Here is a 16,277-nt window from a genome sequence, read left to right as displayed (position 1 = left end):
ACATGCAAATTTCAAAGGTCAAACTAGATCAAAGGTCAGTAGGAGAACCAAATATGATGTGAGGTCAGAAAGACATCAGAAACAATGACGGGACGATGAAACTTTTTTTTTTTTGAGACGCCACAGGGACATGCTAGGCAAACGATGGGCTAACGGGCATGGAGATGTCTAGGGAAAAAACAAGGAAGAGGAAAAAAGTTACATAGAATCTATGCAGCACAAACAAAATCACTTTTATGGGTGCAGGAGAAAACTAATGCAAATCTTTTATCAGAAGAGTCTACGAGCCGTTCACATAATTTGCATTAACTTACAATACTTGTCAACAAGAGCACAATGGAACCCCAAAAGAATCCATCTGAAAGGAGTCAGAGAGATGGATTCCTCTTTGGGGAGAAAAGAGAGGAAAGAACCAGTTTCTACAGATGTAACAGAAAGGTACGGGGAGGGGGGAAAAAACGGTCAGACAACTGAACTTTAAACTAGGTAATGGAAACTACGAACAAAATAACCAGACAAATACAAACAAGAGGATAAAAGCATGAACTGTAAAGGGTTCAACGGTGAAAAAGCGCCCATTCTTGGCACAATTACTCTAGAGACTACTTCAAAGGATCTAGCTAGCATAGAGAGCTGCTCTTTAGGTATCCAATAAGTTAACAATAGGCAATAAATAACTTCCATTATTTCTGAGGCAGTAAAAATTTTGTATAAAAATAGAAATGCTTTTTACAAATAAAATTTACAGGCCTGTGGCTTTCTTTTTTTATTATTATTAAATTTATCTCTCAAGAAACATCAAGTATTGTCACTCATTTTATTTTATTTTTTTTTATTTTAAACCCTGTAGCTTTAGAAACAGATCTCTAAATCTTTTTTACATTAATCCTTTCCAAAAAAACCGAGAACTTAAAAAAAAAAGTGAAATATAAAGACGACCAGTGTAAAATCAGACTAATATATAACAATACGTTGATCTGAACCGAAAAAAAAATCAAATCTTCTCAAAAAACAAGTTGATGTAGTGGAAAGACTTGTTTCAATTTTTGTTGCAAAATAAGTGCTTCAACTGGCATGAGGCCATTTTGTTTAACCTATAAACTGCTGGTGCCACCCTGGTAAAATATGATCCATCCATAGAAAACAACTTTTATTGTGTGCTAATGGCACCAGGGTTCACAGAGTTAAATTGCACATTTTTGTGTGTGTGTGTGTTGCTTTGAATTTCAAGACGTTTATTTTTGTTTTGAAAAGGAGATAAATTATGCTGCAAAACAAAATACAGTAACACAACTCAGTAATTACTTGGCAAGGAAATGGGAGCCAAGTGTAATAAGGACAAGTGGGGAAATGGAAGTGGTAACTGTAAAAATAACTGTCTCTTGGTGAAGGTTGGCTCTATGTTCTTTCTTAACCCCCCTGCAGAGGACAGGTTTGCTCATGGGACTTACCCTAAGAAAGCTAAAATAAGAGCAGTAAGCATCTGGGGTTAAGATCAGTAAGGTTTGCTGTCATTTTTGGAGCGTTTCAGCTGAACCTTCAAGCGTTTCATGCCAATCTGAAAGCCGTTCATTGCCTGGATAGCAGCTTGTGCAGAGACTGGATTGTCATAGCTAACAAAACCTACGAGACACAGAACGGAGGCGGGAGAGAAAGCGAACTATAGGTTAGAACAAATGTCAGAAGGCGTTTTGTTAGGATTTTATTATTACTATTTATTCGACACATTCACCTCACTTTCAGTTAGCTCTTTGGTCACACTCCGTATCCCATTTCCTCTCCCGTTGCCTTTGCCTTCCCCTTTACCTTTATAACATTCCTTTACTAGCCCGGATGCTTCGGCCAGTTTTGGTGCAATGCAGTGTCCAATCTGTTATTTACCTACCTACCTTAGAGACTGAAGATACTTATTACTGTGACACTTTTCAGAGTAATATCTACATACCTCCCAGGCTATTAGGAAGTACTATTAGGCCAGTCTGAAGATGCGAAGCTGAAACAGAAAGCCTGGTTACAGAAACAAACCCCAAACTTCGATCCCTACGCGCATTTGCACACCCGAACGTGCGTTCGTGTGCGCTGGTCCCGAGCACTATGAAACACTCGTCTCCTTGGGCTTCACCTAGGACAGTTGCAATATTAATATTCTGTATTTTTACAGCTCCTTCCAGTTCAAGATCTCAAGGTACATTAAATGTTAATTAATTCAGCCTCTTGGTCCCCAAAGGGGTAGGCAAGCATCAAAATTAGGCAGCGTCGTGAAGTCGACGGCAGGGCTCGACGAGAGCTCCAGATCTGCTCCTCGGCTGCAAGCACTAACTAGGGGGATAAAGCTTGCGCGGGTACTTCCGAACGGCTGGCCTGGCCCAGCTTTCTTTTCCCTGGGAGACTAGAAATGCTCTGTTCATAATGGACTCAGAGCTCCCCGATTCTGGAAGCTCAAAATTCATTTTCATATCTGGGCCTCCCACTTGCAATTGCAGCTCGCCTAACTGCTGCTCTGCCTCAGCTTGGCTAATTACTACTGTACTCAGCTGCTATTATGCATCTGCTTTGAAATGCTCCCTCTTCTTTCCACTTGAATTTGCCTTAACTCATATCCCTTCAGTCTGCTAAAGCATGGCTCCCACACACTCTGCTTTCAGCCCTAACACACAGGCTTCTCAGCGTGTCTCTCTTCTACAGCGTTCTTCAACTGTGCTTAGTGCCTGCGTATTTTCTGATTCGTAACCTCTTTTTGCCATCGTTTTAACCTGTTCTTTTATGGCTCTTGCTTACCTTGCACTGCTGCCCCCTTCCATCTTCGGTGTCAGAATATTACACTTTCCCCATTGTAAAGAAAAAAACCCTCTTATCAAGTCATCTGGTCCTTGCCCAGCTGCCCTCCTTCACAGACCATCCCTATGGTTTCACCATAAATCAACTTCAGCAAACTATTTAACTTAAGACTCTGCTCACAATTCAGGCTAACTTCTGTTCCTTCCACTCAAAACCACCTCTCACTTAAATCTCTGCAGACCTTCTCCTGGCCAAAGCCAATATGCCCTGTTCATGTTGTTCTGTGGTTGATTATTTGTTATGTCCTTAAGGGATAATAAATGTTCCTCCATACTTTAGTTGGTTTTCTAACTCTTATCACTTCCTCACTTTCTCCACCAGAACATTTCCTCTTAATATTATTGCCATATCCTGAGGAGCCTCCTCATTCTCTTCCTTTCTTCCTTCCCCCTGTTTTCTTCCAGCAGATCTGTTCATGATGTTCACATGACTCCAATCATTGTCTTAGCACTGCACTCCTGTGTCTACTTTCATCAGCTCAGAGCTCAACCTTGACCTCTAGGATTGCCTCAGGGACAGAAAAGACATCTACCCTGAGTTGGAAGGCAACTGTAGCATCTTCCAGGGAGGTGCTCCACAACTGAGGTGTAGCTACTCTTACCTACCTTGACAATTCAGCTTTCCCTTTACAGCTTTCCGGACCTTTGCTTTGTTCTAAGTGCATTCAGAGCAGAAGTCTGATGCACTTCTCATCACCTTAGTTCCTCTTCTTCTTAGCTAGTTTTAGCCACCTGAAAGTTAAGCAGCTGATCTAAACAAGTCTCTTAAATGGCATCTATGAATGGTGAATGAAGAGAACCAGAGGTGGTTCTTCCACCTGCCATTCATGTCACCAATTTAGACACCTCCACTCATGACAGAAGAACAATTAGGCTATGTTTAGGCTATGCTTACCTCCCAGCGGGATGAGACAATTTACCTCATTCTATGTCTCTTTATTAGCTTCCTTGACTCAGCCACAAATTCAAGCATACAAACTCCGTGCTTCATTGGAACGAACAATTTATCGTTCAGTTGTTATTCGGATTCACAATTTGTCTCTTTACACAGAATGCTATATCTACATTAGCCTGGTACCCTTTCATTTTCTCCCTTATTGAGAACCTTAATTTATAAAGTTTACAGGGGAATCTGGCATTCTCTTCCTTTATTTCTCTTTTTCTGATTGCACCCATTCAACATTTTTTTGTCTGAATTTTAAAACATGGGTTACATCAGGATGGGATGATGTTTCTTACCAACTTTCAAAGGCCCTGTCATGACGATTCTGATTTTTATTTTAAATCTTTAGGTATCTCTATAATCAGGATAAATATTTTTAACCATTCAAGTAGCAATTTTACTATGAAGCAGACTGCATTTACGCACTGATGTCACTGTCCCCGCCTTACTTTTACATCTCTCATTTCTGTTATTTATATAAGGTTCATGAAAGGTGAGAGATAAGCTTGAAGAGCGAAACCCTTTGCCTGCTGAATCAACTAGGGCTCGTGTGAACTCATGGAAGAGCACTTCCAGGTGTAAACAGACTGTCCTGTCATCCTTATCACAATTTAATCTTTTGATCATTCATTTGAGGTGGACAAGAAAGCAACTAATGCCAAAGTCCATTTTCCGCAAAGAAAAGTAGTTTTTTATTTTGAGAAGCAGTGTTACATAAAAGTTCATCACTGTATATTGCTACCCTGCAACTCACTTGGAATGCACATTCCTTTCCAAATTCTGCCAGTGGACAGCCCTGGACAATCTTTCCACCTTTCTGGTGTTCAGCCTATCCTCATTTGTAATTTGGCTTCCTCCTCCTTTGGACAGGAGATTGGAAACTCCAGAGTAGAAAGCACCAAGCTTGTGCAAAACATTATTACTGTTATTACTACTACTACTACTATTATTAACAAGGTAAAAAAAGACCAAACCAAACCAACAAAAAAACCAAACCAAAACTGTACCAAGAGCAATGACTGTTAATGATACAGGAGAGAAATGGGTTCTTCAGATGCACTATTTTCCTAGTTTTTTGGGGGAAGGACACAGAAAAAAATATAGCTTTTAAAAACACAAATATGGGACCAAAACAACAAATAGACAATTCTTGCTAAAAAATCTGAGGAGGTACATACAGTATATGCTAGTATGTTAAACTAGCAGGATTAATTCGGGTTTTGCCTGTGATTAGCAGCATCAGCAAGTAGTCACCTACTGAATCAGAAAATCTCAACTTCCTCTGCCACTGCAGTACTTTTTGTTTTTAAAGCAGAACACTCTCACTGGTGGCAGAATTTCTGGGGAGGAAGAATGAGAAATTGAAATGTTAGTGAAAGCTGACTAATGCCAAAAAGACAGAGGAATCCTCCATCTGTTGGGTGTTGACCCCTCCATTTTCCCTCAAATAACACAACATCGGTGCATCACTCTAAGTTAGGTAATCGTGTCCCATAAATCCAGACAAATGTGTAAGTAGGTAATCAAAGAGTGAAAGGAAACCCAGAAAAAGCAAGTGTGGGAAGCGAGCTGATGAATTGAGCCGCCTGCACAAACTAATCTACATTCTTTCAGCAGTCACCACAATTGCTGCATTTCAATTAATGTAGCTTGATTTGACATTTCATCAAGATTCCTGGAGACCTCAACAATGATTTTGTCACCCCAACATACTAACTGAACTGGCTCCAGATCAATAAGGAGTCCATTTCTAGTCTACTTTTCAAATTTGCTACAGCCTCAGGGACTGTTTTAACCCATTGCAGAAACATGCTGGACTATATTAGTCTAGATATGAACAATTTTTTGTCAAGCTTAAAGAGGTGAATGCTTCAAAAACAAACTGAAAGACTATGGAAAAATGTAGCAAGAATGTCACACCCTTTCTTTAAACCGAATTAACTTTCCAACTGAAAGTGAAAAACTGAACCTGTTTTTCACTCAGGTGAAAAACACTCAGATTGTGGCAAGGTTTGAATTTCAGTGCAGTAGGTATTTCTGAGTAACTTGATGAATTCTCTTCATGTTTGGGTACTGCCTGTTTAGACAAATTCAAACCCTTTCAAGATGGGTTTAAGCCCAGTAGCTGTGGGACCCTTGAATGGCCCTGGTGGAGACAAATTCTTAGACAGACACTTTAACAAAACCTAAATTTTAAAAAAGTAATGACATGCAAGCTAAGAAACATGTATTATGGTTAATGGAGACACTTCAGAATTAAGAGATGGTGGTGGGCAAAGAGCAACATTGTTGGTACAGATGAGTTTTGGAAACTAGTGGGTTGTCTGGACTGGTTACTCTTTTGTTATACATACAGCTGTGTTCCTTTACCCTGGGAAAGAATTGTCACTTTTATGGAAGCTCCAGTATTTTAGGTCAAACCTTATTTTTAAGAGATTCTTTCCTCCTCCTAGACCCTCGTCATGTCTGGCATAAGACCACAATTATTAGACTAAAGCTCTAACAGATTGCCACTTCGCTTATGTTCTGTACTCCACACCATCAAAGCACTGAACTGGTGCACCTATGCTGTTCAAAAGACACCAGCCCACTTAATCAAACCTAGAACTTGCCTTATATACCAACATATTGTCTTCTCCTCTGTCGTGATCTAATCCTCTGGCAGCTCAAAGTGTTCTCTGGGAAACTTAACACTGATCTTGTGAGGCTCCCTTCATCCCTGCCCTAAGGTAAGGGGAGATGCTACCTTCCATAATACACTGGAGCCCGCCCGCAACAGCTGGAGCTGGATCTCTAGACATCAACTGTCTGCAAAGCATTCTGAACTACACGTACACAACATTCAATCACTAATTGCAAACTCTTGTCCTTAATTCAGAAGAAAGAAATTCCTGTAATGTAGAAGTAATGGGTTAAGCATAGAGCATTTTTAAGTGGCTCAGCTATACAATAGAAAATAATTAGGTATCCAGAATAAGGCAGTTTAATAGTATACTAAATGACATTCCCCCACATAGGGTGTAATTAGTTTCATGTACTTGACACATTCATGCGAGATGTCAGACTGGAAGATTATTATTGTTTTTTCATATCCAATTTTTGGTTAGAACTAGTTTGTCTGTGCACCTTCCTGCTCATTTGAGGATTAACAGTCCATTATTTTTGGAATGAGATTCCAGTATGACATTTCTCACATTGCTGTTAATTTTATTTCCTGGCCCTTTTTCAGTACAGTGCATGTGGTTTTTACTATTCGATTTATTAAATTTGACATACCAAAGCACTTGCTCAGATTGGTCTGTTTGTCAATGAAGACTTTAGCAGAGATAACATTTCCAAAAGGCATGAACATCTGTAGAATGTCCTGGTCTCCAAACTCCTGGGGGAGGTGGTAAATAAAGAGGTTTGCCCCTTCTGGACCTTTAGGAAAACAAACAAAAAAAGAGTATGAAAACAGCTATTACAAGTGCTATATTTAATCAATTTTTCCATAATACTTACTGAAGGTGACGGTCAGAAAGCATTTCACTTGCCAACTTTAAAGGAACAAAAGCAAGTGGATCATCAAAGGAACGGAGCTGAAATGCAGCTCTTTAGAGCATCCTATCTTGAAAAGTGTTTACTTGATAACTCTACTACAGAAGTTAAACTGCAGCCTCTTTATTCAATTTATATGAGTGTCTTTTAGTATGATTAAGGTTAGGAAAACGGGTACACAACATATTACTCTCTCACAGTACCCCAAGAACTGCACAAGGAGTCCTCTGCTGCCTCAAACACCTGCATGGGTTCGTCAGTTTAATTGTAGTTGTGGGAATTTATGGAAATGCAGTGAGCTGAGCTCAGATTTGAGTATCACAGCTGTAAACTCAAAGGGCAGGAAACTGGTGGGTCTGGGAATAAAAAGGATAAGACAAAGCAAACCTTGTGACTTGGAAATCAGGGAAGTCAAGGAGAGAAAGATATCCAGAATTAAATTTGTACCGGCTCATTTCAAATTGACAGCTTTTTAAAAAATACAAATTCCCCATGCAAAGCTCTGTCTCCTGGAATAAAGTTCGTAAAGTCAGTCTTTTAAAAAAGCCTAAGGTAAAGTAGTTGGGTTGAAATTAAAGTGGCTTTAGACAAAGTTGAGTTTGCAAAGAAAGATGCAAACTCAAAGGTGCTTTGAATATTTTTCTTACAGACAAAATTTGAGATACACATTATTAGTGCTGTTGGTTTAAACACTCATCCTATTTTTTTTTCCCTAGCTCAGCTTCTCCTTTGCAATAACATACTGGAAATGAGCAATGGATGCCTGGAAGAACATGATATACGACGGAGCCAGCCGTGGCCTTCCCATGCAGATACCAGAAGCATAAGTGGTAGACAAAGGGAACAAACATTTCTGGTAAAAACACATCTACAGTAACCTGTTTAAGTATTCCCTTGCTTAATGGAACCTAAGTGTGCCTCAGATGTGATGTCCTTGGTTTTCTGGAGAGGAAGAGGAAAGCGTGCATCAGGTTTATGGAGTACCTTCCGCAACAGAGTCACAAAGACCCACCTCTCCCGCATAGCAGAGCCAGGCTGGCTGCCCTCTCTCAATCTGAAGGAAAAGGTTGCAATGTTCGCCCAAAAGAAGGGGATAAATGGATTAGAAAAAAAATGTTTTTATAAAGAAAAACATTTTTGGGAGATGAAAAAATAAGCTATGAAAAACATTGGCCACCTGGGACTTACTTCTTCTTACTGCAAGTAAGCCATCCTATCCAGAAAATAATATTTTTTAAAAAAATACTAAGAAAAGACCTATAAACAATAGTTTAGAGCATATGCATGAGGCAATTCACTGTACTTCAGCATTTAATATTTATATAGCATTTTCCTCTGGTACTTGTTTATCCTCAGCCACTGCAGACTCTTCGCCATTCCATCAGAAATCATGTTAAGAGACAAAACATAGTTGTCAGTATTCAGTGATGGAATTTACTCACTTTAGCTTAACGCCTTAGAGAAACAAGACATATAACAAAAAAGACTGTATTTTAAAAGGGACACTGCCAATTCGTAATAATAAAAAGTAAGCCTACACTTGAGATGAGTGTTCATAAACAGAAAAAAACTAAAATAGTTAGGAAAAAATCAAACTGTCCTCCAATATGTATCTTACAATGACACTGAATACACAATTTCTTTCTGCTGTCAAATAATCTGTTGTCACTGACCAAAGTGAGCAAGATGAAAGATAAATGCAGAGAACAGGAACAAAACAGGAAAAAAATAATTAAAAAAAATTTCATCTTAAATAATCCAAGCTGTTTGCAGTAAATGAAGTAAAGAATTCAGAGAAAATATACATTTTAACTCCAGTGTCCCTATACAATAGTCAGCTAGGGAAATGCCAAATTTGTCTTCCTAGGAAAGACTTCCCATAACAGTACAAGATACTATTTTAAAAGAGGATAAAAAAATTTCTCTTGAGGATATTATACTAGGTTTGTTGCCAAAGCTTAGTCCTGGCGAGAACAGTAGTGACAATGTACGTACAGTCTTGGAAAGCATGCTATATTTTCCTGTCCTTCTAGAAATTAGGAAATTAGGATAAGAGAAAGCAATGAAAACAGAAACAAACCCCCAAAATGCCTGGGAAGTGTGCAGGGGAACAGGAGAGGGGATAAGGGTAACCTCATTTTCCCAGACATCTTGTAATTAGTATTCATTTATTCTTAGCAGCAACTTCCTGAGGTTTATTTGCTGTTGGCGCGCGGAGCGGGGGCAATCATTCACTTAGTCGCTTCCCCGCAAGACCCGCAATTAAGCAAAGAACCACTCAAAGCGAAAACGGATCTTGTCATTAACTCAAAACCTTAAACCTAATCAGATTAACTCCATTATCGCAGAAAATGGAAAACAGGAGAATGGCACCCATAAAGGGATGATTTTTGTTACTGGTGCCTTTTTATGCGGTAGTTGGTAAATAAGAGGAGATGGTCAGTGAAGTATAACTTGAAGGCCAGATGGTGAAAAATGAATTACAGTAGAGGTTAAAGAAAGTTACAATACTAATAATACTAGCAATAATACTAATAATACTAACAACACTAACAATACTAAACAGGAGAAAACTGAAAAAAAAAAAAATCAAAGATTAGGCACTCGAGGTCCTTTGTTAAGCCTTTGTGAAGAAACGAGCCCAGGACGCTGCTCGGGCCGTGCGGTTCGCTCGGCGCGGGCTTTGCTCCGCTGGCAGCGGGCGCTTACCTTCCTTCTGGCTGCCCGCAGCGCTTTGCTGCTGCAACAAGCTCTGGCTGTACAACGTCGGCAGCGCGGCGGCAGCGTACTGCTGGATTCCTGAGTAGGCCTGGGTGAGCGCGTCCATCGTGCCGGCCGTACCGTTCGTCAAGCCTGTTGCGCCGAGTCCTCCGTTCAGGGCCGCCATACCTGAGAGCATTTGAGCAACTTTACAAAAAACCCAACAATAGAGAAAAGAAATTGCACTTGTTCATTAGTGCTTTCCGAAAGTCATTGGTATTATACGACACTGACAACGACAGCAGTGCATGCAGCTCGGCACTTCACCAAATGGGACTGAAAACAAAGAAACACGACTTTGGCGTCAGGCTCACTTTAGCACAAGGGTTGCACAGTCAAACGGACGCACATGCAGCCTGCTACTGGCAAGTACTACAGCTCGCTGCTCCTGAAAGCCTCCCTGCCCAGCCTCCTCCACACCCCTCCTTCTGCTGAGGGGATCTGAAGCTGGGGGAGCGGGACCCGTTTGACCCGCGTCCTTGCAAGCCGGCCACTGGGAACAAGCAGTGTTCTGCGAGGAAACCCACTCTTTCTGAGCAGGGTCTTTAGCATCAGGCCATGACCACACCGTATCATCGGAAGTGTTTTGCTTATACAGAGTTAGCAGAGAACAGTGACTGACAGCATTTCGAAACAACCCTCTGTACAATTACGGGCTTCGTCCCTCAGGTTTGTGGTAGGAAGATGGACTGCGATGCTCTGCGCTTCCACCCTCCTCCTCCAGTTGCTCCAGTTACTCCAGAAGAGGTGAACAGCAGCACATCTAGAGTGACTAAAAGTGCTTCATCCAGACTAGACATCTTTCACCAAGAAACAATGGCATTTGGTTCTAGCAACGTCTGTCTTCTCACTGGAAGCAGAGTTGCTTAGTATTTTTTCTTTAAAGCAATTCTACATCCCAATAAATAACAGATTAACTTAACTGGGAAGACTGCCGAAGAGGAGATTTCAGACTGGATTGCTAGCTGTGCAGAAAATGGCATCCCTCACCCGTGCAAACAGTGCAGTCTGCAAAAGAAGTTTTACTACTGACTTGATGGTGGGCACAGTACAAACTCCTGCGCTACAGCCTCTCTCTCCAGTTTTTCTATTCCTCATCATGGTTCCTAAATGAGCCATGTTGAAGTCAACAGTGTTAACACTTACTTTTCTCAGAAATTCCAGAAAAAGTGAGTTTTCTGTTAGAGCTATGGTCTCTTTGGCAGTTGAAGGCTTGGCAGAGTTCGGAGCCCTGCTCTTCACCCAGGCCTCCGACTTGTGTCAACTGAAGCAGTAAGTGCTCATGAGGATTGAGAGTTAGGGCAAGTTTTCCGCACAACTAGCTATCCTGTGCTCCCCAGTTCTTAGGTGAACAGCTCACAAACAACTTAAAAGGGCTTAATCAGGCCACTCAAGGTACAGTAGATCAGTAACCAGAAAAGTGGGACACCCAGAACCACCAGTGACCATTTCTTAGACGTTGACTGTGTAGTGTTTTGGTTGGCAAAATGATGGGTGAAGAGGAGACTGGTGGCGTCATAACAAGACCGGAAAGCTAAGGGTATTGAAGAGAAAGAGAGGGCTTAATTTCAGAGCAGTAATAAGGGGTGATATGTAAATTGGAGAAAAGTGAGGAAATTAAGCAGAGGACACTTTGTAGTGAATTAACAATGAAATCTATTAGACTGGGAAACAATCTTCAAGGAAAGTAGCATAAACCTTATCATATGAGTAATTTAGAGATAGAAAGAATACTGCAAGGAATTATCCTGCATTGACAGAGGAGGATAAAGATGCTGACCTACTAGTTCTCTTCCATCTCTTATGTAAATTTGAAAAGTATATTCCTATGAGTCTCTGATAATCAGGACAATTGCTCAAGTGGCACCTTTCTGGCTCCACCAGAGTCTGTGCCAATTAAGAGAACTGTACTGCATAAATTATACCTTTTGATATTACTGTAATTTGTGTGACTAAACACTTGACAGAGATGTGATATTCTTAGCCTTTCCTTAATAAAATGTCTCGCACTTTGAAGATTTCTCTTTTCCCTCCACCCCACCTCGGAGCATCGCTATATCCTGATAGGAGGTACTGGCTGCCACTGCTTTGAACAAAAACCTCTGTCAGAGCACAAGAGCGCCAGGTATTTGGTGTATAATGGCTCCATTTATAAAACAAAAACTTGCAAACCGAGATAGCTTGTGAAGCATCTTATATGTAAAAGACAGGATATTTGGAAAATTAAGAGGAGTAGGAGTAGGAGCAGGAGCAGGAGCAGGAGGAGGAGGAGGAGAAGGAGGAGGAGGAGGAGGAGGACGAGTAATAGTAATAGTAATAGTAATAGTAATAGTAATAGTAATAGTAATAGTAATAGTAATATCAACCACAACAATAACAACAACAATAATAATCATCATTATTTTTTGATCCGGAGCTTGACCTGAACCTGTTCTGATGTTTTTGTACTTAGGTTTGTGTCACTGTTGCACAAGTGTATACACACCACTGCTTAAAGTAAAAGCTCCTGATAAAGCAGCTTGTAGCTTTCCTTTTATTATAGTGTTGAAATAACTTGATAATAGAGGAAGCATTAGGATAACATGTTATCTTTCTTGAGTCATTAGCCTATTAGATAAACATGCTTTGTGTTGCAGTGGGCAACATCCTCCCCCTTTCTTTTACCTAGAATCAACAGCCCCTTCCCACCAAATGATTTCAGATTAGCAAACAGCCAGCAGATCAGCAAACCGCACTGCTCCTGGGAAGGGCACGGCTGCTGCTGCCGCAGGGCACCGGCACTGCCCCTGGGAGGGGCCCGGCTGCTGCTGCCGCAGCGCACGTGTCTAAATACACTTCCCTCCTGAGCAAAACAGATCTGCAGCAAGCTCTCGACATTTTTTCTGTTCTCCTTTTTTACATTTTTATGAAATCTACAAGGTCCAGCTGCAGTTACACATCTCTGCCATCTCTTTATTATCTCTACCAATGCACCTCAGTCTGATATTGAACTCTGGTCCCCTCCTCGCTTCTGTGAAATAACCTTCTGGAGTCTCTCATCTATGGCCTTCTACTTTTTTGAGTTACTCTACATAATACAGAAGTGACAATGCTTGGCAAGTCCAAAGGTGTCTCAAAGTGCTTTCCAAGCACCTTCAAATCTGTCACAAATAGTTTTATCTCCATTTTACAGATGTAAATATGGGGGCAAGAAGGCTAAGTGACTGCCCTGGGTTCACACACAAACATTGTGTTATAGGTGTCCAGTATCCTAAATCCATGGTGTTCTTTCTTAATTGCAAAGAATCTCACCCTCTCTCTTTATTCATTTTTTCTCATTATTCATAGTTCTTTTTGTTAGTTACATTATTTAAATTTATGTGCCTAAAGGAGACAACCTAATGTTTTGTCATTTAAGTTTTTAGATGCTTCAAGCACAGCTGAGGGAAGACTGGGTGAATTCCCAAATGTACGTACAACTGTTGCCAAACCCTTGGAGACAACCCATACTCCACCTTCTTTAATTTTAAACGCCTCCAGATATCTTTTTACAAGGCTTCTCTCTACAATGAGAGCGCTATGAGTCCCCACAGCCCAGCTTCTTTTTCATGGACCCAGCCAGGATCCAGAAAACAGATAAAAGTCTTCTAGTGAGCTCAGCCTGGAAGACATCCTCCTTGTGATTCTCACATACAGAGCAGGACATGGCTTTAACAGAAGCGTATCTTTTCCAGTGCCGCTGTGCAAATCAATGCCCAAGCCCAGTGCCACTTTCTGATTCATTTTTTGGTTAAGCTCTGCTTGACTCGTGCTTTGGACCACACTTGTCTCTAATTCCCCAATTAGAAGCATGTCACTCAACTCCAACTTCTCTGCACAATTACTTCAAGAACCTCCATGACCAAATGATGTTTGAATGTTTTTACTGGAGTGCTTATGACCATGACATAGTGTGAAAAATCAGACTCACTGAACTTGAGGTTTCCCAAAGGCAAAGTCCTAGGAAGGTTTGAGTGTGAATGACTGGATCACACATGGTCACTATGAAAAGTACTGGCTCGTCAGTAAAATAGACAGAGGAGGTTGTAATTTGAACAACGCTTTGCTATCATTAGCATCACAATTACCAGAAACTGATAATCAGCATCACCTTTTTGAGAGAAATGGTGCCACAACACTGTGTTGTGGGAAGCAGCTTCCCCACTTTAGATCTTTCTCATATATGTATATACATAGACAGACACATCCACACACATTTTGTAAGTAAGTGCTACACACATACAGATATTCTAAGCACATACACTCTCCGTCCATAAAAACATCCATGAAGAAGATTTGGGACTGAAGCCACTGTTGTACAAGTCCATGGAAGTAACGGTGGCTTAAAACAAGCTGAAATTTGGTACTAGGTTGTGAATATGTCATTAACACTTCAAATGACACACGCAGGTCAAGTCTGCACACACATCATCTCAAAATACTTGCTGAGAAAACGTAACCTTTTTGCTTGTAGCCTAGCAAGAAGTGTTAAAAGGAGTGCAACATAAGGGGTCCCACAAAGTCAAGAGCTCACAGGTGATTCATTTTCGCTTGGTCTTGGTGAAGGGGACGTTATCTTGGAGTGCTCCAATGTGCCTGGGTTCTTAGTACTTGTGGGACGGAAGGAGCAGGAACCCATACTCCACTGTTGATCTTGTGACTTTTGTAGACCAAGTAAAGCACAATGACTGTTCATCCGGAAAGATATTTAATCTTACTTATGACAGGGTAGCTCTCTTACTAAGAGAGCTCACAAGAAGAGATTAAGTTAGCTTTTCATGCATGCCATTTGTAGTGGCTTCCTTTAATACTATTGTAATAATAAGAAAGGAAACTAACAGCTGCCATTTTGGGATCTAATACTTACTTTTCTTAAGTTGTTCTTGAGTCATACTTACTATGAGGTTGTTTGTGTGAAATACGCATGTCCTTGCCAGAAGCAAGACCTGTTTTACACAAGACCCCATGCAACCACTCAACATTGCTACATGGACATCCATTAGCCCCCTTCCTTCCCAACTCCCAACAATGACAACCAGAGATCACGGAACAAAAAGATTGGGTGAGCAGCCAAGTAACAGTGACGAAAAGGACATCATGCAGAGCATCAGAGTGAGCAAGAGATACTGAGGAGGACATCCATTCCTGGGGGTACACTGTGATGGGTCATGGACTGGCAATGACCAAATAGATTCCTTGCATTGCAAAAGCAAATGCAAGGAGCAACAGCAGCTAAAAAAAAAGGGGAGGGGGAAAATGCAGCTGGACAAATCTCTTCCATTGCAGGCAAAGGTGAGGTCATCATAGCAGAAACAATAAAAAAAAATCCTTCTTCTTCAGGAAAATCTTGACCAAGGCTAAGAATAAGAAAGAATGTTCTAACAACTACTGGCATCTACATAGCTGGAGATGCCAGGGTTTGTTCAAGATGTCATAGGATAGATGTGCATGCTCTGGTATTATAGGTGACTGACTGCATCATTCTCTTATACTTGCCAATTAAAAGCCAAAGACTTGCCTTCATTTTTAAAGTATGTTGCTCTCAAGTCCATTTGATAAATCCTACAGACATTTTAAAAGGACTGCCTCCGTGGCAGACATCTTTCTAATCACTACGTTTCTGAGTGAGGTTTTGTACATTGGGGTGATATACCTGTTGTCAGACTCTTTAAATGAAAAAGGACCCTCTCCTATAACCTAGATAACCCAAAGCTCTGGTGACGTTTCTTTGACCTTCCATACACCCTGCAAGAAAAGGAGTCTTTGTGCAGGGACCCAAGGGACTTCACTTTGCAGAGCAAACTATGTGAAACTAAAAGACTTCAGAACTGCATATGTACCACAAATGGAACTAGATCAACTCAACCCCCTTATTTAGTATATAGATCAAAAATAATCATATCATCGCTTTACAATTGATAGTTTTTTGTGGCATGATTATTGGGGAAGGCTGTCCACCACAGCAATAAATACTCACTGCTTACGGTACCTGCTAGTGCATTAATATTATTCAGTCCAACAGTGGCTCCAGCCAGTCCTTGGAGAGTACCCAGAGAAGTCAAAGAATTCATGGCCGCACCAGCTGTGGAATTAGCAGTTGATGCAGCCACTGAAAGGAAAAAAAGGCAAGGCAAAATTAAGGCAATATTTTGCTTATTTCACAGAATCACAGAATCACTAAG

General features: G+C 40.8%; 1 protein-coding gene across 1 annotated transcript; it reads right to left on the bottom strand.

Moving 5' to 3' along the window:
* Positions 1-769: 769 nt before the first annotated feature.
* On the bottom strand, positions 770-16,204 carry LOC104623158 (CUGBP Elav-like family member 2; the record flags this gene model as incomplete). The annotated part of the gene is made up of 4 exons (XM_010290156.1): positions 770-1,623; positions 7,057-7,200; positions 10,027-10,206; positions 16,085-16,204. Coding segments are annotated over 4 exons (572 nt in total), but the record flags the coding sequence as incomplete, so codon positions are not given.
* Positions 16,205-16,277: the final 73 nt, after the last annotated feature.

This window comes from Phaethon lepturus, unplaced genomic scaffold, assembly GCF_000687285.1.
Source record: "Phaethon lepturus isolate BGI_N335 unplaced genomic scaffold, ASM68728v1 scaffold37666, whole genome shotgun sequence".
NCBI lineage: Eukaryota > Metazoa > Chordata > Aves > Phaethontiformes > Phaethontidae > Phaethon > Phaethon lepturus.
The sequence above is the reverse complement of the archived record's forward strand: the minus strand, read 5'-3'. Positions and strand labels throughout refer to the sequence as shown.